Raw genomic sequence first — 27,123 nt, 5'->3', positions numbered from 1 at the left:
AATATTCTTCAAACTGTGCATGAAGGCACAAAGGTAGTTAAGATCAATAAGTTACAGCAATAGCAACTAGATTTGAAAGCATTAGGATGTCTAATGATGAAAGTTTTGATGAATTCTATGCTAAACTTAATGACATTGTAAATTTTGCTTATAATTTGGGTGAAATTTATGATCAACCTAAGATTGCTAGGAAGATACTTAGATCCTTGACTGAGGACTTTAGACCCAAAGTGACTACCAAAACTGAAAGCAAGGATGTGGATTCCATCCCTGTTGATGAACTTGTAGGATCTCTCCCGTCCTATGAGTTAGACCTACCCAAGACAAACAAGTCCAAATCAATGGCTCTTAAGTCAGTTGATGATGTAAATGAGAATAGATTTGATGATGAACTCTCTGCTACAAAGATTGCATATCTTGCCAAGAACTTTAGAAATTTTCTTAAGAACAACAATAGAATGGCAAAAGGTAAAAATAATGTTAAACCTAGAAATTTTAGGAGGAATGATCCCACTAAAGTGAACAATACTGAAAAACCTAAAGAGAAAGTAGGTCAATCCTCTAATAATTCTATAGGTCAACAATGTTTTGGTTGTCAAGGGTATGGTCATGTGAAATCAAAATGTCCTACATTCTTGAGATAAAATGGTAAGGCTATAGCTGTAACCCTTAGTGATGATGAAGTTTCTGATAATGTGTTTGGTAGTGATGAGGATGGAAACTTCATAGCTTTCACAGCTACTACTGTAGTTGATGAAAGTTTTGTGACTGATAAGAACCCTTCAAATGGGAAACTCTCTAAGAATGCTGATTTGCAAGAAGCCTATAGCAAGCTTTGCAAGGTTGCTGCAAAGGATGCTATGAATGTTGATTTAGGCTTTAAGAAAATTACTTCTCTTGAACTTGATAAAAAAAATTGTTATTGAAACTGTTTAATACTAATGAATTGCTTGATAAGGTGAAGACTGAGAACATGTTATTGCTTGATAAACTTAAGAACTTGGAACTTGAATTATCTGTTAGTAGAGAACAAAAAAATAGGTCTGCTAGTTCTAAACTTGATCACATGTTGAGTGTTTGGAAGTCTCCTTTAGACAAAACTGGTCTAAGCTTTGTAGAAAGCATCTCTTTGTCTGAAACTCATTCCACAAAGAGTTTGAGCCTAAGACCCCCTAACCCTCCTAAGGATAAGTTGCATGATAGACCTGTCTAGGTTTGTCATTGTTGTGGAAAGTTTGGGCACATCATTCAAACTATTTCAAATTGCAAGCGGATAAGCGTGCAAATAAGCCAAAAGTACCTGTGCCTCAAGCACAAGATCCTATGGTACTTATTGGTGAGTTGGTAAAGGCTTTGAACCTTTATTCCAATTCTGGAGTTGCACATCATTCTAATCATAATAATAACTTCAATGCTAAAGTTGCATCTAAGAAGTTTTGGATGCAAAAAGCTCAATCTAATTAAGTCTTTCTTTCATGGTCCTTGTGCTTCATCTTTCTATTCTTTGTGACCATTCTTCTTTTGTTGTTTTGGTTTTTTTTTTTTTTTTTAGGATTTGCATTGCATAACATTCATGCATTTCATGCTAGGTTTTTTTTGTTATTCTTTTTAAAAATAAATTAAAATGAGGAAAAAAAATGTGTTTTGCATCATTTTTCTTGGATTTGAAATCAAGGCTAGCCATATTAACTTTACTTAACTTATTAATGTACTTTGTTTGGCTTGAATGGGCTTATTTTATTGCACTTAATTAGTTTGAGCTTTGTAGTGCATGTTGTGTGGGAGATGTTTATAGTTTTTGATCACTTGATCTTAATCTTGAAGTCACATGCTTTTGATTGTTGGACTTGAACTTAATGAAAAAGGCATAAATAACCATCTCACCACTTTTTACTAGCCAATCATGAACACCTTAGTGCATATCGTAAGTTTTGTGCTCGAGAAAGTGTAGCACATGCACAAAAAGAACATAAGATGTAACCTCGGATTAATGCTAAAATTGGTATGTACATTATTGGGCTATAATTAATTCACGTTGAAATAAAATTAGTGTGTACATTATCTTGACTATTCTAATCATTTCCAAATCTAATAAAATTGGTATGTACATTATGAGGCAAAATAAGAAACTTACATGATTGCAAGCTTGTTTTCTAGGAGATGTGGAAGTTATATGATGTAACTTTTTAAGTGATAGTCTCTTTCAAATTTATGTGATGAATTTTGTAGAAATTGTGATTGATTACTAACTACATATCACCTCTCAAGTATATCAAGCTTTTACTAGTTGCACACACTACACAAGTTACTCTTTGCTAAACTTAGTATATTATATTGTGTGTGATCTTGTTGTGGCCATCCAAGATTAAAAGTTCCTTGATTTTAATGCAAAATGTGTTTAAAGTTTGTGTTTTGGGGATAAATTGGTTGAAAATGTTGTTTTTGGGAGATTTGGGTTGAATTCAAGTGTTTTTGAAAAAAATTTCATCTCATACTCATGCATTTTATTCATAAAACAATATGCTTTGAAGAGTTTCTGCATTCAAATGTGCTGTTTTTCAAAAATATGATTTTTCCTGATTTTCGATCGATCGAACCTGTTGCTCGACCGATTGAAATTGCGATTAAAAATTTGGTTTGAATCTGCCCGGCTCGATCGCTGCTCGATTGATGCTGGATTGATTGAATGTGTTTTTCAATAGATCGAACCAATTTTTCGATTGATCAAAAATCATTTAGAGAGTTTTTTAAAAAACATAAACTTTTCACGTGTTCTTCACTATTTCAAACTTTTCAAAAGCTTTTCTCTTTCTCTCATCGACCGATCCAGATTCAAAGCCAATTTTTTTTTTTGTTTTCCCTAAAATTCTCTCAAATTGTTTGTCTTCTAGCACCGGCAAGACCATTCTACCCTTTCTTTTTTAGTTTAATCCCATTTTTCAAGCATTTTTTCATGCATTTTAGGGAAATTTTCGAACCTAGTAATTTTTGGGGTTTTTGGTGTTTGAGATGATTTCTTTCAAAATTGTTCAATGGGTTTTTGTCATTAGATGCTATTAACATGACTCCCATGCTTTGATTTGGTTAATTTTGGGATTTGGAACAAATTGAAATTTCTAGGGCTTGAAAATTTAGGAAATTGGGGATTTTGTTCAATTGGGCTTAATTTTGTAAAATTGGCTTGTGTAATTGATTAATTATGTCATTATATACTATTATCTAACTTGTGTAATGATAAATTGATCAATTTGTTGAAATTTTTGAAATTGGGTTTTTCAAAGTTTGGGTTTTTGTTCTAAAACTCTAAGTTCAAGCCAATTATGTGTCTTTAAAACATAATTGAACTATTCTCAATGCATTAGAGAATGCATCATGTGCTTATTCTGTTCATGCATCATTCAGATTGTTCTTTTCTATTTGTTTTTGCTCTAACCATGTCTGATGCAGTTTGCCATTGGTTTTTCTTTGTTTTTGTTTTCTTGGTTCTCTTTTATTTATTCTATTCCAACCTTAGCATCATGGTTAGGAAGACTAGAGCCCATAAGACATCCCCCTCCACCTCTATTCCAGCTTTTGATAATGAGAGGTTTCTCAGTGAGAAAAATCAAGAGACGTATGAGAAGCTGAACATCCTTAGGTCTGTGTGGACTGAAAGAAAAGTTGTTTTAGATGAGCTTGATCCAGAAATCAAAAGGAACTTTAAGCGTAGTGGCTGGTTACCTTTGTTGGATATAGATCATCCTCCTCTAGCTACCTTGATTAGAGAGTTCTACTTGAATCTCTCTATTCACTCCACTTCATCTAACATTTACTTTGTGAAGAGTTGGATAAGGGGAGAAGAGTATACCGTTGCTCCTTCAATAGTGGCTTCTACTCTTGGGGTGCCTATGGTACAACAGTCTGTGTATCCTTATGATGAGACTCCTTCTCTTGATGATATTATGTCCTATATCACTGGTACTTCCATTCAATGGGGTATTAATCCTCGGATTACCTCTCATGAATTGACTGAGATTCTTTTTTTTTTTTTTCCTGATTTCTTGTCATTCCATCTAGCCCATCTCTCACCTTCACACCATTCCTATTGAGCGTTATGCATTTCTGTATGCCCTTGTGACAGATGCTCCTATGAGTTTTCCTCGTCTGTTTTTCCCTGTTTTACAAGGCTCTATCGATCGAAAATTAGACTCGATCAATCGACGCTCGTGCAGAATTTTTTTTCTACAGAATTTCCAACTCAGCCCAAGCCCATATGATGTGTAGGGTTTTATGTTTTGCCTTAAGCATAAAAGGAAAAACCCTAGGCACATTTTAAGGTTGTTGTTTATGTTGTGTGTGTGAATCTCTTGTGAGATCTAGAGGTGTTTGCCTTCATACACACTTAGGATTATCAAGATCGAGATTGATGTCGAGAGCTTGGTGATCATATTAGTTTCTGCATAAAAAACTTCAAGAAAAAGAAGTGGTATACTCGTGGATGCTGTGAATCTGAGAAAGAAGTAGTTTGTGGACTCGAAGCTGTCACGTGGTCATGGTAGTAAGTTTTCTACTCGAGGTAGCTATAGGATGTTAGTGGTCTAAGTCGCTATTGTAAAACTTCAATTTTTCATAGTGGATCTGTTTTACCTTGAGGATAGCTAAGTTAAATCCTCCCCAGGTTTTTTATCGGTTTGATTTTCATGAGTTATCATATCGTGTGTTCTTTATATCTCCAGACTGCTTTTCATGATATGATTTACTTGTGTTAACCTAGATCTGAATAATTTACCTAAGTTAATCACTTGGCTATTTAACTAGGTTAATCTGTTTGTATTTAAGGGGTCTAAAAACGTACAATATTATCCATGTCAATTAGTTGTGAAATGCTCTCACTCAAATAAAGAATCCAATACATGAATCATGGCTATAATACCCTTAATTATAATGAGTACTTACTTCCATTTATTATAATGGATGGTAATTCTTACATAAGTACTTATGAGACATTAATTCTTTATGAATGGACTACCTATTAGTCATTCGGGTCCTCTTTTATACATCCCCACAAATATATCATCCTTATATATCTCCATAGATATATCTAACTTAATACATATACTTTATGTGCACAAAATAAAAAATAATCTATTTTCTTCTCCAAAACTAACTAAATATGTGACAAGAACATAAAATAATAGAGAGAAATTAAACACCAAGTCAGCTAACAAGTTTCACATGTCCAAAAGACTTTTATATTGCTTTGCCAGCAAATCTTTAGTTATGAAATTAACATATATTATCTCAATAATTCTAACTCAATGGACACTTTCAATTTCTTAAAATTCTCTCTTAGAGTTACTTTATGTCAATATGTTTATTTCAACTTTCACAATCATTGTCCTTAGAGAAGAAAATTATAGCCGAGTTTTCTTTAAAAAAATCTTTAAATGTCTCATCATAAAATCGACAACTTTAAGACCTACCCATAATGCTTGTCTTATAGCTTCATAGCATATAGGATATCTTACATGAAAAAATCAAATCATTACTTCCAAGTAATATGTCATTCATATTTAGGCATAAAAAAAAATACATTTACTCCCATGAATCTTAAGGTGTATACACCAATTAACAATGTGAACAGTCAAACCAAATGGCACAACAAAGTTGATGAATCCTTATACACCATTAGTGGGATACCTATATGCCTAACTTTTGCAAAGTATAACTTCTATTGGGAGTCAAACCTTAATGGATCTTGTTAATTAATATTAATAGCTTTCATAAAATCTTTTTTCTTTATAGGAATAGATTCTCAAGTTCTTACTCTTGAGCAATTAGATCACTCTCACCCTCATACTCAATTTCTCATTTGACATATTTATTCAATGCGATGGGTGGTTCATCCACATGAGTACCAAAACAAAGATCCACAAACCCAAAGAAAATAAACTTTAATGCTATGAAACATAAAATTTAATTCTAAATTAATCAATATCAATTTAGTAGTAAATTCAACATTCCTATGGGTAGAGGTGCATCATGCATGGATTTACTGTAAAAATTTATTCATAAAACTAATAAATATAAACATTAAGAATCAAATTTTCCATACCTATGTGTTAGGTTCTAAGACCTTTAGGTTTAAATGTATTAGAACACTAATTTGTAATGTTGGCAAACCATGATCAAAACGATTTAGTCTTGTTCAGACTGCTCAAAGTATGTGTCTTTTATATAAAGTTGGAATCGAGTTGCTGCAGAATTTACTGTGCAATTCTGCCAGACCTGATCGATCAAGAATTAGACTCGTCCGATCGAAAGTCGTGCAGATTATTTTTTTGCAAAATTTTCCAACTCAGCCCAAGCCCGTTTTTACGTGTAGGATTTTATGTTTTGCCCTAGGTATAAAAGGAAAAACCCTTAAGTACGTTTTTAAAGGCTTCTAAGAGAGAGAAGAGTGTGCCTCTTTTTGTATCTAGGGTTTGTACCCAAAAACTCTCTAGAGTCTTTTTTGTTGTTGATGCTGTATGTGTGAATCTTCTGTGAGATCTAGGGGTGTTTGCCTTCACACATACTTAGGGTTATCAAGGATCAAGACTACGTTAAAAACTTGATGATCGTTTCAGTTACAGATTTCAGAGCTTAAAGATATACAAGCGGGAGTGCTTGTGCTTGCTAAGAATCCAAGAAAGAAGTAGTCCGTGGACTCGAAGCTGTCACGTAGTCATGGTAATAAGTTTCCTACTCAAGGTAGCAATAGGATGTTAGTGGTCTAAGTCGTTATTGTGTAAACTTCAATTCTTTCATAGTGGATTCAGTTTTACCTTGAGGATAGCTAGGTTAAACCTCCCCAGGTTTTTTACCGGTTTGGTTTTCCTGGATCATCATATCATTGTGTTCTTTATATTTCCGCTGCTTTGCATGATATGATTTATATGTGTTAACCTAAATCTGCATAATTTACCTAAGTTAATCGTTTGGCTAAATAACTAGGTTAATTTGGTTGTGTTTTAAGGGGTCTAAAAACGTACAAGTGGTATCAGAGTGAGTAGCTCTTTTGTTGAAGATCTTTTGATTTTTGAGCTGATCCTTGACCCCAGTTGTCATGGAACATGGACACTCTCTTGTTATTCCTCCTCACTTTGATGGGAATAATTATGCTTACTGAAAAGTCAGGATGAAAGCATTCCTGAAATCTATTGATGAGAGAGTCTGGAACTCCGTTGAATACGGATGGGATAAGTCCACTACTCCTGTGAGTGAGTAGTAAACTTCTCAGAAAGAAGCAAAAGCTTTCAATAGCAAAGCCATGAATGCTATCTTTAATGCTATTTCTATGGAGGAATTTAAGAGAATCTCTAATGTTGAGGTTGCTCATACTACTTGGAATATCCTCAAGACTGTGCATGAAGGCATAAAGGCAGTTAAAATTAATAAGTTGCAGCAATTAACTACTAGATTTGAAAGCATTAGGATGTCTGATGATGAATCTTTTGATAAATTCTATGCTAAACTTAATGACATTGTTAATTCTGCATACAATTTGGGTGAAATCTATGATCAACCTAAAATTGTTAGGAAGATTCTTAGATCCTTGACTAAGGACTTTAGACCCAAAGTGACTGTCATCACTGAAAGCAAGGATGTGGACTCCATCCCTGTTGATGAACTTGTAGGATCTCTTCAGTCCTATGAGTTGGACCTACCAAAGACTAGCAAATCCAAATCAATGGCTCTTAAGTTTGTTGATGATGTTGATGTGAGTGGATTTGATGATGAGGTCTCTGCTACAGAGTTGTATATCTTGCCAAGAACTTTAGAAACTTTCTTAGAAACAATAACAGAAGGGCAAGAGGTAAGAACATTGCTGAACCTAGAAATTTTAGAAGGAATGATCTCACTAAGGTTAATAACACTGATAAACCTAAAGAAAAAGTAGGTCAACCTTCTAATAATTCTATGGGACAACAATGTTTTGGGTGTCAAGGGTATGGTCATGTGAAATCTAAATGTCCTACATACTTGAGGTTTAAGGGTAAAGCTATGTCTGTAACCCTTAGTGATGATGAAGTTTCTGATGATGAGTCTGGGTGTGATGAGGATGGAAACTTTATTGCTTTCACTGCTTCTGCTATGGTTGATGAAAGTGTTGCTGTTAAGGAAAACCCTTCTGGTGGGAAACTCTCCAAGGATGCAGATCTTCAAGAAACCTACAATAAACTTTGCAAAGTTGCTACAAAGGATGCTATGAATGTTGATCTAGGCTTAAAGAAAATTGCATCTCTTGAGCTTGAAAAGAAAATTTTGCTTGTGAAACTATTTGCTGCTAATGAATTGTTGAATAATGTGAAGACTGAGAACATGCTTTTACTTGATAAACTTAAGAATTTGGAACATGATTTATCTGTTGCTTTGGAACATGATTTATCTGTTGCTAGAGAACAATCTAATAGGTCTGCTAGTTCCAAACTTGATCATATGCTGAGTCTTCAAAAGTCTCCTTCAAACAAAATTAGGTTAGGTTTTGTAGAAAACATCTCTGTTCTTGAAACACCTTCCACAAACTTTGTTCCTTCTTCTGAACCCCCTGTATGTGAGGTTGTCAAACTTGTAGAAGTCATACCTCCTAGAAAGATTAGGGTTGATCTTCAAGAGTCTAAACCTAAGTCTTCTAATCCTTCTAAAGGCAAGTTGCATGATAGACCTGCATGTGTTTGTAATTTTTATGGAAAGTCTGGGCACATTCGTCCAAACTGTTTCAAGTTGCAAGCTGCTAAGCGAGCAAATAAACCAAAAGTACCTGTGCCTCAAGCACAAAATCCTATGGTACTTATTGGTGAGTTGGTAAAGGCTTTAAACCTTTATTCCAATTCTGGAGTTGGAAATCATTCTAATGCGAACAAGAACTCTAATGCTCAAGGTGCATCTAAAAGGCTTTGGATGCAAAAGGCTCAATCTAAGTGAGTCTTTCTGACATGGTCCTTGTGCTTCATTGCTATACTCTTTATGACCATTGTTATTGGTATTTTTTTTTTTTTTTGTGTTTTCTTTGCTTTCTAGGATTTGCATTGCATAACATTCATGCATTTCATTCGAGGTGGTTTTTTTTTATTTTCATCCCATATATATATTACAAATAAATAAATAAATAAATAAAAAAGGAAAAGGGGAACAAAATGTGTTTTGTATTGTTCTCTTGGATTTGAAATCAAAGTTGGCCATATTATCTTTACATAACATGTTTATGTACCTTATTTAACTTGGATGAGCTTATTTTCTTGCACTTTACTAGTTTGAGTTTTGCAATGCATGTTGTGTGGGAAAATATTTATAGTTATTGATTACATGATTTTGATCTTGAAATCACATGCTTTTGATTGTCGAACTTGAACTTGTTGAGAAAGGCATAAATAATCATCTCACCACTGTTTATTAGCCAATCATGAACGCCTTAGTGCATATCGTAAGATTTTGTGCTCGAGAAAATGTAACACATGCACACAAAAAAACATAAGGTGTAGGCTCGGTTTAAATGCTAAAATTGGTGTGTACATTATTGGACTATAATAATTTCTATCAATTAAAATTGGTGTGTACATTATCCCGGCTAATTCTTAATAAGTTTCTAATCAAATAAAATTGGTGTATATATTATGAGGCAAAACAAGAAACTTATATGATTGCAAGCTTTTATTCAAGGAGATGTGAGAGTTATATGATGGAACTCTTTGAGGGATAGCCCTTTTTAACTGTATGTGATGGATTTTGTAGAAAATGTGCTTAATTCCTATTCACATATCACCTCACATGTCTCTCAAGCTTTTGCTAGTTGCACACACTACACAAGTTACTCTTTGCTAAATTTTGTACATGTTATTGTGTGTGATTTAGTGTTGGCCATCCAAGATTAAAACTTCCTTGAGTTTAAATGCAAAATATGTTTTGAAGTTTGAGATTTTAAGGTGAATTGAATGAAAATCTTAATTTTTTGGGAAATCTGGGCTTAAATCATGTGTTTTTGAAAAGCATTTCATCTCATACTCATGCATTTATTCTTAAAATTCTTTTCTTTGAGGAGTTTCTGTATAAAAATGCTTTGGTTTTCAAAATTTTGTTTTTTCCAGAATTTCGATCGATCGAAGCTATCTCTCAACCGGTCGAAATTGCGATTATTTTTTGGTCAGCTTCTATCTGTTTCGATCAGTATTCGATCGCTGTTGGATCAATCGAATGCATTTTCAATCGATCGAACTTAATTTTCAACCGATCGAAAATCGCACAGGAAGTTTTTTTAAAAAGTTTTGAGTTTCACGTGTTCATCACTTTTCCAAACTTTTCAAACATTTTCTCTCTCTTTTCAACCGGTCTAAGGGTCAAAGCTATTTTTTGTCGTTTTCCTCCGATCCTTTTGCAAGGTTTTTGTCTTTTTTGGCCGGTAAGACCATTCTACCCTTCCTTTTTCATTTATTTTCATTTTTCTTGCATAAAATCATGCATTTAAAGGGGAATTTCGAACCTAAGAATTTTTGGGATTTTTGCTGTTTTAGGCTATTTCTTTCACAATTGATCAATGGGTTTTTGTTGTGAGTTGATATACAACTGTTCTATGTGATTTAATTTGATCAATTTGGAGTTTTGTGAAAATTTTGAAATTCTAGGGCTTGAATCTACCCGAATTGGGGTTTTAGTTCAATTAAGTTTAATTTGATGAAATTGGCTTGTTGGATTGATTAATTTGATCATTTTAATATGCTATCTATTTTGTGTAATGATCAATTGGTCAATTTCTTGAAAATTGTACAAGTGGTTTTTCAAAATTTTGAGGTTTTTGACATAAACTCTATGCTCAAGCCAATTTTGTGATTTTAAAGTTACATTGAACTTATTCTCACTGCATTAGGGCATGCACCATTTGCTTACACTGTTCATGCATCATATAGATTGTTATTTTCTATATTGTTTTGTGCTAACTTGCAATTTGCCCTTGGTTTTCTCTTATTTTCTTTTTTGGTTCTTTTTTGTATGTCTATTCTTTCCTTAGCATCATGCCTAGGAAAACTAGAGCCAATAAGCAATCCTCTTCTTCTCCTGCTCCATCCTTTGAAAGTGAGAGATTCTTGAGTGAGAAACATCAAGTGACCTTTGAGACACTTAATCTTAAAAGGAACATTTGGGCTGAGAGACGGCTTCTTTTAGATGAGCTAGATCTTGAGATTAGGAGAAACTTTGAGCTTAGGGGTTGGTTACCTTTGTTAGATTTTTCACACCCCCCTCCGGCTACCTTCATTAGAGAGCTTTACTCGAACCTCTCTATCCACGTCTATGATTCCAACACTTTGCTTAAGAGTTGGATACGAGGTGAAGAGTACACCATTACTCCTTTGCTAGTGGCTGAAGCTCTTGGGGTACCTCTTGTTCAGCATCCTATTTACCCTTATGATGAGTCTCCTCCCCTAGACGACGTCATGTCTTACATCACTGGGTCTTCTATCCAGTGGGGTTCTGATCCTCAGATCACTATTGTTGAGCTCTCTGAGGTTCACTATCTTTTCTTTCGGATTGCGTGTCATTCCTTGTGGCTTATTTCTCATCTGCACACCATCCCTATTGAGTGATGTGTGTTTCTGTATGCCCTTGTTACTGATGCTCCTATCAGTTTTCCTCATCTGTTTATTCGTACTTTGAACGAGGTTTATAGGAGTTGTTCTACTACTCATGCTCTTTTCTTTCCCGTTTTTATTCATCAGATCCTCTTACATCTTGGTTTAGAGGATTTTTTTGCGTCTGAGCCTGTTCATATTATAGCTCCTATAGGTGCCACCTTTCTTAGGCAGAGAGCTACTCAGTTGAGAGCAAGGTCTAAGCGTCCTAAAGTTGACTCCTCTGGTGTCGTACCTCCTCATCCTCCCTCCTTTACAGGTGATACTTCTGCTGAGGCGGCTGATGATCCTCCTGCTGCTGCTGCTAGTGATGTTCCTCCGCCTTCTACTTCGGATGATTCAGACATTCGACGTATGTTGGAGACTGTCATGACCGTTCAGACGGCTCATCGTCAGCTTTTGGTGGACATATTTGATGAGTTTCGTGCCTTGCGAGCAGATTTGGAGAGTTTTAGACTATCACCTCTTTTTGATGATGAGTGAGTGCCCTTTGGCAATTCGTCACAAAAAGGGGGAATGCATATATGGTGTAGAGAGGAGTTTTTGTTGTTAGGGGGAGATTTTTTTTTGAGTTGTTCAGAGCTGTGGAGTTTTTAGATTGTATCTAGGTGCTTCACTTTGTATGTATCTTTTTGGCTCATGATGTTTGGATTGGGTTATCCATGATAGAGGGAGATATTTTGTTTTGTTTATCTGTTTCTTGTTTCACATTGTGCTACATTGTTTATTGATATATATTGATGAGTTTATTCATGATATATGTCTTGTAGTTTATGTTTATGTGAAATCAAGAAGTTATGTTATTTTACTTGTATTTTTCACACATGCGTTTATGTGTTTGTTAAGTGTTACAGGAATATACAGGTTGATTCAGTTGTGCTGCTGTCTACACTTGCAACTGATGGATAGTAGTTAGGTTGAATTTGTTATGTTAGGCTTTGTTTTTGTATTGGGCTGTTTATATGTAAACTTTAAGCATTTTTTTGTGTTTATGTTTTGTCACTAATTGTCAAATGGGGAGTTTGTTAGGTTCTAAGACCTTTAGAGTTAAATGTATTAGAACACTAATTTGTAATGTTGGCAAACCATGATCAAAACGTTTTAGTCTTGTTTAGACTGCTCAAAGTATGTGTCTTTTATGTAAAGTTGGAATTGAGTTGCTGCAAAATTTACTGTGCAATTTTGCCTGGCTCGATCGATTGAGAATTAGACTTGACCGATCGAAAGTCGTGCAGATTGTTTTTCTGTAGAATTTTCTAACTCAACTCAAGCCTGTTTTACGTGTAGGGTTTTATGTTTTACCCTAGGTATAAAAGGAAAAGCCCTAAGCACATTTTTAAAGGCTTCTAAGAGAAAGAAAAGAGTGCCTCTTTTTGTATTTAGGGTTTGTACCCAAAAGCTCTCTAGAGTCTTTTTTGTTGTTGATGCTGTGTGTGTGAATCTTCTGTGAGATCTAGAGGTGTTTGTCTTAACACATACTTAGGGTTATCAAGGATCAAGATTATGTCAAAAACTTGATGATCATTCAGTTGCTGCATTTCAAAGCTTAAAGATATACAAGTAGGAGTGTTTGTGCTTGTTGGGAATCCAAGAAAGAAGTAGTCTGTGGACTCGGAGCTGTCACGTAGTCGTGGTAGTAAGTTTCCTACTCGAAGTAGCAATAGGATGTTAGTAGTCTAAGTCGCTATTGTGTAAACTTAAATTCTTTCATAGTGGATTCAGTTTTACCTTGAGGATAGCTAGGTTAAATCCTCCCTAGGTTTTTTTCTGGTTTGATTTTCCTGGGTTATCATATCATTGTGTTATTTATATTTTCGCTGTTTTGCATGATATGATTTATATGTGTTAACCTAGATCTGCATAATTTACCTAAGTTAATCACTTGGCTAAATAACTAAGTTAATTTGGTTGTGTTTTAGGGGTCTAAAAACGTACACTATGGACCTAGGAAAATGTTAGGATTTGTGCCCTTAAATCCTATTGTATGATGCTATGTATGTTATTATTTATGACATATGTATGACTTAATGTTGTGTTTAATAAAGTTTTTTATTATTATCTAAAAATAATGGTAACATGAATATTGGAACATTATCATATAGTCCATGAGATGCATTGCATGTGATTTATGTGATTTAGTTACAGAAGATGTAAATCACAAGTTCCTTGTAAACTCAAAATGTAGTTCGTAGTCGGTGATGAAAATTGGGCGTTTCATCTGCGAAGACTATAATATATCAACTAAGATGATTTGTCTAGATCATGGAAATGGAGATTTCTAGTTGGTATGTTGATATGTTTTAAGAGTTAAAACATATTGAACTAGACCGTGTGAGATTTATCATTCTTCCAACAACTGTCAAATGAATAATAAACTCACGACTTATATTTGCATGAACTCTTAATCCTGAGAGAATAATGGACTTAATTATGAGGTGTAGGTTGCTTTGATATATCAGGAGTGAGATCTAGAGTAACAGTCAAAACCTCAGTATGTTGGGCAACCACATTTAGTGTTGATAGAACATATATTCTCAATATGGAATTCATAGTTTCTTAACGGAGATACAAAATATTCTCTTGAGATAAGTTTAATGGGATTGTTATTTAGAGAGTTAGGCCTAACAACTTTAGGAAGGAGTTACTAAAGTATATATATTTATGGAATTGGATTTCATAAATATATATAATGAATAATTTTAAAGGATTAAACTGAGTACTCAAGGAATTAAGATGTAGTAATCTACAAAGTGGCAGTCTTCTTTCATGATTTTGTATTACTAAAAATATTTTATGAAGGGGTTGCATGTACAATAAAGTCTTAGGATATAATTTATAAATAAGGCCTAGAGTGCAACTATATTTATATAGTGGTATTAAATATAGTTAATGGTAACTTTAGACTTGTCAAGAGTTGAGAGAAAAGCCCAAGACCCATTGGAGCTACTGTCTTATTAGTCCATTTTGGTCCCACTCCAAGCCACACACTTAAGCTCAATTGGAAAGGCCCAAATGGTCAGTCCAATTAGATAATCAGTTAGATATAAAGGGAGAAATATACAGAATTTTCTATAGAGAATTTTGAGAGAACATGATTGTAAAGTGGTGTACGTAAGTATTAGATACTTTGACATTCTCCCTTTGGAACTGATTGAGAGACCACACATCTTAGGCGTTAGTGGACTTACAGTGAAGATTGAAAGTGTTCCCAAGCGATTTTGATCTTCAGTTTTAAAATTCACCGCTCCAAGGTACACTCTCTTGTTCTTAAGTTTTGAAACTTATTTAGTAGATGTTAACTTTTATGAATGAAGTAGATCCGTTATTTTTCCGCTGCGCACATGCATATTTCCATAAGAAAAATCTCATCTTAATGCTACATTCACCATTTTATTCCAATTAAACCATAAAAATAATAACCTCCCTATGGGGCCAAGTCATTATCATCATGAATTAATTGCCACTTAGATGCCTTTATTTCTAATGAAGTCTCATAAATAAATATACATACATACATATATATATATATATATATATATATATATATATATATATATATATTGATGCGATTATCATCATGGCTTAGGATGCTATGGCTACTCCCATGTCATTTTGATATTCACTACTTCAACTAGCATCATAAAAATCAACCAATCCTAATATTGATTGTGACAATATGCACGCAAAAATGACATGAAATAATGTTTCAATACTTGACAAGTGCAAAGAAACCTAAAATGCACTTAAATAAATTACCCACTTGAATGATCTAAATCTCATACGTAACAATAAACTTTATGAAATAATTGAAAACTTACATGCAACACATCTAACCCCATAATTTAATTGTATAACGTTATGGTTTCCAAAACATAAGGATCATATGTGTTATCATGCAAAATATACTGATCCACAAAAAATAGTCTCTAAAGCAACTCACAATTGAAAACTATATAAATTATTGAGGCATATTTGTCATATGAGCCACCAAACTGTCACAAATTATTTTCCAAATAATTAAGATTTTATATCCAAGAAACAAACATAAGTACTTGGATGGGTTCTTGATGAATATCAAAATCAAAAATCAAATTTACAAAAAATTTAAGTGCCTTGGCATGTATTTTAGTTGAATTACCCATTGGTCCACATTATCATATTGTCAAATACTATATTTGGACAATTTAAGATTAGAGAAAATAAAATCCTTGGGTCGCACATGTAATGAAAAACAAATAGATGCAGTGTATCTAACATTGAACAAATCTAGTTCTATATAGATAATAATCGTGTGGATTTCAAATTGATACTTCTAATCTCAAAAACTCAATGTTAATTTGTTACACAAATACCAATAAAGATGCAAAACAAAACTTGTTCTCTAGAATTCAAAGTACACATTCTTTATATTTGCATTAAGGACAACTTAAATTTCATCCCAAAATTAAATTAGTACATACAAACTTTTACCATACAAATATACTTCAGTTGGAAATGATAGCATTTCTCCAACTAAAATCACTATACAACATAGCATGAAGGATAGCAGTAATACCGAATGTAAGATCAAATTTAAAGTGCAGCAGAAACTAAATAACATAAATTCAATCATAGTTGTTTAAGTGTTTAGAGAAAAAGAAGACTCACTATATAATAGTGTATCTATAAAATGTGTCTTCTAGTCTATGACCTTTATCTCACATATTTCCTTTTGATGGAGACAAGTTACATATATATAAGCTAGATTAGGGACCCTTTTAAATTAAGATTTGTTTCATAATTCTCCTTCCATCAAGAAGTTTAAAACCTGTAACTTTAAGGTGTTTATTAACTAAATGAGTTATACCAAATGAGTGTTACTTAGAAATTGTTATTCACCATAATGTTTTTCACAAATAAAATCCTTAAAACATGAGTTTTCATCTATCACTTAAATATGGACCACATAAAGTCTTTTTAAAATCTTACAATGTAATGAAAATATGAACTAATAAAAGATAAAACTAATTAATATTTTGATACGTGAGGGATGATCCCAGCCGAAAGTTTCATTACCGTAAATCTTGTTGTCAAAATTTAAATATAGACTTGGTTAGAAATATCAAAGAGCTATGATGAGCCATGTATATAGAAGTCTCTAGATATATCAGATGATTAGTTAAAGTAATAGAAGCCCTTTTCCCCACTTTAGGAATTCAAATTTGCTATAGAATTTGGTTTGAAAGTTCAAAAAGTTCGTAACATTTTCAAACGCTTACGGCTTGCAAAAAGCAAGATGTTCAAAATATTGCTCGCACTTGTGAAGAAGGACAAAATTGATTCCTCTTGATTGAGGTAGGAGAACGTAACTTTGATCACAATATTATTTTTTTTTCCTACTTATAAATAATCATTTTTGTCTTTACCTTTTAGAGCCACAATTAATTTGATGTCAATAGTCAACTTACTAATAAAAATTGACTACTAATTAAAATAATAAAAATCAAATTGACTATTGCTAAAATATATAAATCAAATTATAATAACTCTAAAATATAAAAGTCAAAATAGTTTTTTTTTCTTTTTAATTAGAATAGTAATTTATAATTAGTGAAATTAATATCGATTTTATAGGAGATCATCAATGCTATAATTGCTAATATACATCATAACGTATTGTCCCAATAAATAAAAGGAAAATACTGACGGATGCATCCATTTAAAAGAAAGTTTTAATGAAAAAAAAAAAAAGGAAAAAAACAATTAATAATTTAATAACTTTTTTTATTTTTCATAAAAAGTAATATAAAAAATAAGTGATTAATAATTGCCTAAAGCACCTTGAATAAAAAAATGATATAAAAATTTGTGTTTGACTGATAAAAAATATTTTATAAAAAAAGAAATTAAAAAAATTTGCTTCACACTGCTTGTCCATTCAGACGAAGTGCGCACAAAAAACAAGGTGTGCATTTAGTTTGGTCAGGTGAGGCTCCGCAAGAATAATTTGACTTTTGGTCAGTAGTCACCTCGTTCTTCTTCTTTTTACCTTTTTTTTTTTTAATTATTATTATTATTATTATTATTTTTTATGAAACTGGCAAAGCATCCGCACCTAGGTCGAATGATTCATTTGGGCCCAATTAATCAGTGGGCCAGCCCTCCTTTCATCATATTTATTTATGAGTCCTCTTAATATTCTTTAATATAATTTCTTATAAATGAATTTGTGAATATTAGCCCTGTAAATAACTTTGACTAGAAAAGATTTAGGGTCTGTTTGATTGGAGGAGTGGAAAAGTGGGAGAATGATAAATTGTGAGAGGATGAAAAAGTGGGAGGATAGAAAATATTTAGTTTTCTCTCTTGTGTGTTTGGTTGGAGGGGTGAAAAAGTGGGAAGGTGGGAAACTCTTTTATTTAGTTGGAGAGAAAAATGGAATGATGGAAAATTTAATTTATATAAATTGACTATTATACCATTGTTACATAATATGTAAGAAATAGATTTATTTGTACTCATTAAATAATATAAAATTTACTACATCATACATATAAATTTTTATTATTATTTTTATTATTATAATGTAAAAATTACAATAGTGTACATATAAATTTAATTGGGTAAAAGATTTCGTATCAACTTCATCAGGTCACATTGAAAAAAAAAAAAAAAAGAGAACCTAGACGCTGGTGTGCTGTGAAGGTAAGGATGAGAAGAGAAAGTCATTAGGTCATGAATGAAGGGTAGGTGAGGGTATTTATGTAAAAGTGCTTTCACAGCACTTTTCTCTCCACATTTTCCTTCTGATTTTGGGGATTAAAAAAGTGGGTCTAGGGGTTTCTGTCTCTCCTATTTTCCTTTCCCAACCAAATAGTAAAAAACAGCATTTTCTACCCTATTTTCCTCTCACTATTTTTCATACTTCATGTTTTCACCCCAATCAAACACACCCTTAGTTTAGCTCAGTAAAACTAATCAAATTTTGGCCTTGCTTTTATATTAAAAGTTGAAGTTTTAATTACATTAATTTCAGCACCATAGTATCTAAATCGTTTCAAGCTGACCCTCAATATTTGGCACATAATTTTATAAATCAGTTTAAATGATCCTAATCCATAACAGTTTAATAAGTATGCCATCATTTTGTGTGTGTTTTCCCATATTAAATTTATGGGAAAAATTGACCAAATTAATTTTTAAATCGAAATGATAATTAACTCAAACTAATAGATTTTTTTATTAAAAAAAAAAAAAAAGATATGTAGATAGTGGGAGACGGGTGGTTGAGTTAAAAAAAACAAATATATATATATATATATTCTGAAAGTGCACTAGCTAAATATTTGATGTTGTTTTAAAACCCCAAACTTTTAACTACACCTTAATTAGTTTTAGACTAAACACAACTAAAGTGGGATATACATAATTAGCCAATTAATTAACCAAACCACCAAAAATTTGCATGGATAAACATAAATGTGCAGTGCAATAATGTAAAGGTTAGTATGGGAAAGAGAATGCAAACCAAAGATAACACTGGATATGTTATTAAAGAAGAAAATCGAAAAACTCGACATAAAACCTCTCTATGACCCTCAAAGCCAGAAATAATCCACTACTAAATAAATTGGACTAAAATAATACAAAAAGACCTTCAAGTCTAAGTTATCCAATGCACTTGAGCCTTTAAGCTCTAGTTACTAACGAACTTCATCAAGTCTTGTCGCTAGCTTTCTAGATCCATCAACACCACTTGGTTGCACCACCATGCCTTACCCATTAAATATATGGTCAAGCTCCAATACTTCTCAATGGACCAAAACATCAACAATCAAAATGTGTGATCAATAGATAAAAATTAGCTCATTTGCCAAACGGTCATCTTTTGATTTTTAAAAAAAATGGTAATCTATAATGATGTAAACTTTTTTTTTTTCTTTTGGTCTTTTTTCTGTATAGCATTTACTGAGGGCATGAACATTTTCTCCCTAGAGTTTAAGATAGTTCACCTCCAAAGTTGGTAATAATAATACAGAATACATCTAAATTCTCAGCCTGTGATTGCGTGACTACTAGTTTGCAAAGTCATAACCTGCTCTTAGTAATTCACAGCTGGGGCTGGGCTGACCAAAACACCAATGGCTTCGGTTAGAAGTCACTTAGTAATTAAGGAAATGGCAGTTAATTTGGTTAGGTCAGCACGCTTTTTTATTTTAATATTTTGCATGTTTGATTTTTCTAATAATTTTATCTATTTGATAGGTTAAGGTTCTCTCAGTCTTATAGAAGAGAAAATAAAATGAATTTTAGATTCAAATCATTTTCTTAGTCAATAAATGATCTTTTTTAGCCACCCTATAAATACAAGTAAAGATATTATACATATTCATCATTTTGTTTCTTCCACCAAATAAAGCAAAAATCAAATTGTTTTATACTGCATGTGGTATAGATTATTTGCATACTTTGGATTTATTAATAATCTGATTATTGCATGGAAAAATGTTTGGCGTCCTATCAATTAATTTCTATAGATTTTATATTTGTCCACTAATTATTCTTATTCTCATGAGATTTCCTTCTTACAAATGTACATTCTTATGATCTTTTTTGATATTTGGTTTCAAGATGTGCTCCCCTAGATACGCTAAAAGTAAATCATAGAGTGGGTGTAAAAAAGCAGTTTCATCTTTACTAGCTAGCCAGTGTCAAACTATTACTAGTGCAACAAATTGTTGTAGAATCCGAACATGTAAAAAAAATGGCCTATCGGGTGAAAATAGATTCACAAAAAACTTGTTGAATTTCGTTGTGTAGATTTAGTCGAAGAATCGAATTTTTACACTGCTATAAAGAACTCTCCTAGAAAGACCTACATAGTCAATCCACGTTGTGGTGGACTCACCTATAAAAGAAACTTAGTTCTGACCATTTACAAAGCAAAACGCTTTTTTCACCCTAAATATTTATTAATAAGAAGAAAAAAAAAAGGGCATAAGATGGAGGAGAGTCAGAAGGGAAAGGAAGATAAGGCAAAGGAAGAGGTGAGATACCGAGGAGTTCGAAGGAGGCCATGGGGTAAGTTTGCAGCTGAAATTCGAGACCCTTCAAGGCATGGTGCTCGACAGTGGCTGGGGACATTCGATACAGCTGAGGATGCAGCAAGGGCATATGATCGCGCTGCATTTAACCTAAGGGGTCATCTTGCTGTTCTTAACTTCCCTAATGAGTATTATTCTCAAGTCATGGGATCTCCTCCTTATCCTCCTCATCTTTCATCTTTTTCATCAGGATCATCTACTACTTCTTCAGCAGCTCCAAGTACTGGCAATTTCGAGAGGGGGGGTGGTTCGTCATCTAGTAGGCAAGAGAAGCAAGTTTTCGAGTTTGAGTACTTGGATGACAAGGTGCTGGAGGACCTCCTTGAACCGGAGGAGGAGAAGAAGAAACGAAATCGAGGTTGATCGTGACACCAAGATGAAAGAATGAAATGAAGGTTGTGTTTCAAGCCCTTTCTTGATCTATTTCTTTGACTGTTTTGTTTCTTTCTCGATCCACCAGCTCTCCCACCCCCTCTTTCCCCTAAGTTTTAATGAATTTGAAGGTTTAATACTTAACATTGTTAGTGTTTTCTTGAGAAAAAACTGGGTATAAACAGTTTAATCGATAGAAGAAAAAACGCTATAAATGTGGTGAGTTTGTAATTGTTATGGATGTGATCTAATATTTTGATGCAAGTATGGTTTATGTTATTATATTTATTGTGTTACTTCTTTTGTGATTATAGACGCGACATGATTTTGAATGCAGCCCTAATTTTTTTTTTTTTTTTTTATGAACTGGATAAAGAAGCCCTAAATATATATAAAGAGGTCATTGAACTTTTTCAAGGAACCAGTGTTGAATAGAATGGAGTTGTTGCAGAAATTAGAAACAAGATAAAAATGTCTAACTAGAAAAGTTAGTAAATGGTCTTCAAAAAAAGAAAAGAAAAAAAGTTAGTACATGACAATGATGAGAGAGAATTATAAAGAACCAGATACTTCTCAATCCAGTAATTAGTAATCTCTCATATTCAACATTGGATCATGGGGTTTTTTGGTGAAGAAAGATTCTAGAATTAATGGAGCAACACTAATAAAAACTTGATTGAAGCTAGCGAAAGTATATGAAGAGGTCATCAAACTTTTTCAAGTAACCAGTCTTGAATATAATGGAGTTGGTACAGAAAGAAGAAACAAAAAAATGTCTAACTAGAAATGTTAGTAAATGATAATGATGATGATAAAAGAAAGAATAATAAAAGAACACATGCTTCTCAATCCAGTTATTAATCATAATCATCCTTTGAAGGTCAGACAAAGCCTTTAAACATTGGATCATTGGGTTATTTGGGGAAGAAACATAGAATTAATGGAGCAACACTAATAAACTTTATTGAAGCTACTAAAAGTATGAATATTTGAACGTATATTACCATAGAGCAATCAAATTCATTTCAGTTGATGTCATTAATGTTCAAATGAAAAAAAAATTGGCATCTTTAGATCAGCAAGAATAAAGGTTAAGAATCTCAAATCCTGATGCGATAGCGATAGAGATATTGAAAGTTGAAGATGATAAAAAACGCAATCTCCAAATTTACTTTCAAGATTGTATGCACAGTAAATCAAAAAGAAAATTCATATGACAGAGTACTACTGGTGGTGATCATGGGACCAAAAGTAATATCTTCTTCATATATATATATATATATATATATATATATTCTGAATCTTCTTTTGTTAGTCTTCGTAGGAATATTACACTAAAAGCTAATGTGTGGTAGGAGATGCCTAGAATATGATCTGCCCCCCCAACCCCAAAAAATTAAAGACAGGAACCATCAGATTTGTACAAGATCTTAAAAGGAGAGAATAATGTAAAGAAAGTTATTAGCTTTTGAATCCAAAAAGAAGATTGGGAGGAAAAAAATAAAATGCAAAAGCTAATAAGTATTATTGTGAACTCACATAATTTCCTTTCTAACATTCTTGGCCTATGCTTACAAATTTAAGCAACTAATTATAAATTTTTCTATTTGAAAACTGCGAAGTTCATTATAAAATCCTCTAAATAAAACTAAAAGATACTTCTAATATAAAGTTTTTCAATCATCGTCCAAAACATATTTCCACAGATCACAAAATTTGATAATGCCCCTCTCGAATCTAAAATTTATTTGCTATAGCAACAAAAGTATTATTTAGAATAAACTCAAATGTTTCATATCAGTATGATCTACTTATTGCGCATTTATTGGAATTTGAACAACCCAATAGGCTTAATTTTTAGATTTTTGAGATGCACGCTATCATAGTGTAGCAACGTCAATGAATTCTGGGAAGTTTTTCTGCAGACTGTGTTTTCTTCCTTGATAACTTTGAGAACTTCTGGCAAATTCTTTTTGTCTTTGTTTTTCATGGAAACTTTGTTGCATTTTGTCAGTGAATTCTTACCTTTGAATGAACTCAACTGTGTTGCTTTTCCATGGTTCAACCATTTTCTCCGATTCATCTTCCTCGGTTGAACTTTAGATAGTTTATGGAAATGAGTCCTTTCTGTCCATTCGTTATAGTGTGGGCATAAGTCATGGATGTTGTAGAGCATGAACACACTTTCCTGCAGGTACTGGTTGACAAAGTTAAACCCTTGTGTGATACATGACAATTAATGTGCTGATAAGATTAATAATTGCTGAAATTATATCAAAATAAATTTTTTGTCTCATTCATATCAAGATTCTTGTTCCACATGATAATATTAATACTTGCCAAACTTAGCTTAGGTCCATTGCAATGTACTTTATATATACAGATATGACATATGTTACCTTCGTGGTGAGTTCAATACACTGAAATCTAAAAATAAAATAAAAGAATTAGAAAAATATTGATATTACTTGCTAGCTTTCTCTTAAATCTAACTCCAAACTAAATCAACTTCTTAACATGCTTTCTACTTAAAACATTAGCGGATTTTTATTGAAATACATATCTTTTTATTATATGTTGATATCGGATTTCGATCTTACACCTTTGCAAGGTTTTTATATATTTAAATTTGAATAGGTAAGTGAAGTTGTTACCAATAATATGATTTTATAGGCATGATTGGCCATATAATGTTTATATTTTATTATTATTAATCTAGAGCTAAAAGAATGTTAGGTCTCTTGTCCTAAGTTAAGAAATAAAATATTTTGGAACCATTGATCAAATTCAAAGATTTATTTATTTGTGGGGAAAGTGTTAGGTAACTATAAATTTCACATCATAACCATTGCCCTAATACTAATACTTTTACTTGTCTAGTACACTATAAATTTAAAGGGTGATGGTATCAACTGCATGTGTAGGCTGTAGCATCATTCTCCTGTTATGTTTAGTGTGTTCGAATTTGGTGTGGAGTGGAACCCTAAGTCTGTAAGGGTGTAAAGTTTGTCATTGTGTAATACTTTTCTTAAAATATGTGTTCTAGAACTATACCTGAGGTGAGTGGTATATTAATTAGCCTGCTAGCTCCAACTTCTTGAAGGTGGGTACTTCCATTTCAGGTCACGTACCATTGGACTATTTCGGAGGAGCTTCCCTTTGAATCGCAGGACAAGCTCTAGAGAGCTTGCTTTGTATAGTTTCTTGGAAGCTTAAGAAAATTAAACATTCTGTTTATTTAATGTTGTATGGATGTCTGTGCTAATTACCTATTATCTCTGTTTTGTCATTAATGAGGTAGAAGGGGTTATTTATAGTGGTAATCAACACTACCAGTCACGCAGACTAGCTTTACTCGCAGAAGGATGCACAGATTTTGTATTGTTTTTCTAATATGGCTTCTGATCTAGTGCTCAAATCAAGAATTGTTTGAGTTCAATTTCATTTAATGCTAAAAAGAAGAGAAAGAAAAATAAGAAAAACATAATATAAATAAATAAAGTATCAATTAAGTTACAAGCCCTTCACAGATATTTAAAAAATTAATAAATGAGTTTAAGAATTTATTTTAACCACACTTTATATTTTCATAAGAATTCTTGCAATTTTACGTAACACCGTTTTCCATTCAGAAGAGACTTAATTTGATATTGATGATAATTATGAATAAAGTAACATTTACATAATTGGAAACATACATGGCCTTCTGAAGAAAAAACATGGCAACTTGCACCTATACCTGATCCAATCAAATCAAATTAATAAAGAAGAAGAAAAAAACCTAATAAATAATAACAATAGAAAAGGCCAAATACAAAACAAAATAGATGTCGTTGTCATACCGGGGCTGCTGGTGATTGGTGATTGCTGATTGGTGATTGCTGATTGCTGATGTATGATTAAAGATTGCTAACGTTTCATTCCGAGTTCTTAAATTAATAAGGTACTGACTAAAGGATAAATTGGCGGCCAGGTTGTTCTGTAACCTTGCCTTACTTCGTTGGAGCATTCACTAACAGGTTCATCCCTCCAACAGGCATGGCCCAATATATGCCGCCTTTAAGGGAAAGAAACTGTCCTAGTACGGACAATTCTCTTTTGAAATTATGAAAATAAATCATCCCAAAATAGAAATAATACAGACGCTAAGACAAAACCAAACTTTATATGCATATGTATAAAAGAAAATTAGATTTTAATTTATAATTACATTAAAAATTGATAGGTGTTTTAGTCTAATAATAAAAAAAAAAATGAATGACAAATCTTAAAACTCTAAAAAAATAAAAATGTATACATACAAAATAGAGGAAAAGTACCATTGAAAACACCAATAAATATTATTTGACCTATAATTAATGGGCAATTGCAATTAATAACAAAACCAAACTTTCTACCCATATGTTTAATTGCATCTACAGTCGAGCATTACGGCCCAGGCAAAATGAACACATACTGTTTGGACAAAAGCTTCTTTATAAAAGTGTGTATAGCACAAGATATTTAAGGGTGTTTAACAAGCTAGTTCCAACACATTTTTTTATATTTTAAACAATATTACATACTTTTTGACACACTTTTTCACCTCTATTTACATATATCAAAAACACCCAAACAATATAACTTAAACTACTTTTCTAAACACTCCTAATTTTCAATAAGTCCAGTGATCAGCTTATTTAGAAATGATAATGCTAAGTTTTAAAGCATTAATGGATCTGAAAGCTACAATTCACTTTTAAAAAAGAGCACACTTTCTTCAACAAGCTCTGCGTTCATTAGGATTCTGAAATATATAAACTTTTTTAACATAGAAAAACAAAAAGTTCAGACTCTCACATACGGCGTGGTAGGGAGTGAAGGAACCGCGAAGCAAATTTGATGATGTTTGCCACTTTTGATTATTAGCAAGAGCAAGCGCTTAATGCAATTATAAGAAAGAACTATTTCTTGCTCTTTTTCTCATCATAGTCAAGAAGCTCCTCTAGCAACTTATCATCCAAGTACTCAAACTCAAAGACCTGTCTTCCTTGCTGACCAGTTCTAGCACCCTCACGCGTTGATGAAGAAGCCGAAGCCGAGGCCGAAGCCGAAGCCGAGGCCGAAGCCGAAGCAGAAGAGGAAGAAGAACCAGAAGCACCACCACTCGTTAAAGGGTACTCATTAGGAAAGTTGAGAATGGCTAATGAACCCCTCATAGCATAAGCAGCTCGATCATAAGCTCTAGCAGCCTCCTCTGCAGTATTAAAAGTGCCAAGCCACACACGCGCACCATGCCTATTCGTGTCTCGAATCTCTGCTGCAAACTTCCCCCACGGCCGCCTTCTTACCCCGCGGTATCGGACCCCATCACCTCCTTCCTTGCTGTCATCCCTGGCCTTCCCTCTACTAGGGTCTTCATCCATGTTTGCATGCATACATACAAGTGTTTAGGACAGGGGCCTTTTATGTGTGGAAAAACAGGGAAAAGATATTAAATATACTAGATTCTCAAATTTATTTAAATATGTGATGACATCTACCAATGAAACTTGAATAATAATTTTTTTAAGAAAATTAAATTCAATAATATATATATATATATATATCTTTAAATTTAATTGAAAAATGTATGTAGTCTATCTAAGTTTTATCGTCGGTTCTTCTAGAAAAAAAAAAATATATATATATATATAGATATATATATATATATATATATATATATATATATATATATATATATATTTTTTTTTTTTTTTTTTCTTAGTATAATATGTTTATTTTCAGAGACAAAATTTTCCTTTAATAACTTTTACAATTACAAGATGTGATTATGATTAATAAAAATTGAGTAATAAATTTATATTAAAAATGCAACTTATTATGTCGTAAAAAAAATAAAAAATAAAAATAAAAATAACAATGACAAAAAAGAGTTGAATTTTTTGTCATTACTTTTTTGGCATAATTAGGGGCTCTCAAATTGTTGCCACGTTGAAGAATCCGTACGTGGTTGAGAATTCTTTACACGTGCTCTAATAGAAACT

General features: G+C 32.7%; 2 protein-coding genes across 2 annotated transcripts; one reads left to right on the top strand and one right to left on the bottom strand.

Annotated features, from left to right (window-relative positions):
* The first annotated feature begins 20,577 nt into the window (after window positions 1-20,577).
* Window positions 20,578-21,361, top strand: LOC142626134 (ethylene-responsive transcription factor ERF098). The gene has a single exon (XM_075799920.1). It carries the CDS (start codon window positions 20,624-20,626, stop codon window positions 21,086-21,088), a length of 465 nt encoding a protein of 154 aa, XP_075656035.1. The 5' UTR covers window positions 20,578-20,623; the 3' UTR covers window positions 21,089-21,361.
* Window positions 21,362-25,558: 4,197 nt separating this feature from the next.
* On the bottom strand, window positions 25,559-26,575 carry LOC142626214 (ethylene-responsive transcription factor ERF096-like). The gene has a single exon (XM_075800008.1). It carries the CDS (start codon window positions 26,512-26,514, stop codon window positions 26,041-26,043), a length of 474 nt encoding a protein of 157 aa, XP_075656123.1. The 5' UTR covers window positions 26,515-26,575; the 3' UTR covers window positions 25,559-26,040.
* Between the last annotated feature and the right edge of the window lie 548 nt (window positions 26,576-27,123).

The sequence above is a fragment of the Castanea sativa genome, chromosome 2 (assembly GCF_040712315.1).
Source record: "Castanea sativa cultivar Marrone di Chiusa Pesio chromosome 2, ASM4071231v1".
In the NCBI taxonomy this organism is placed as follows: Eukaryota; Viridiplantae; Streptophyta; class Magnoliopsida; order Fagales; family Fagaceae; genus Castanea; species Castanea sativa.
This window is presented reverse-complemented; position numbering and strand designations above follow the sequence as displayed.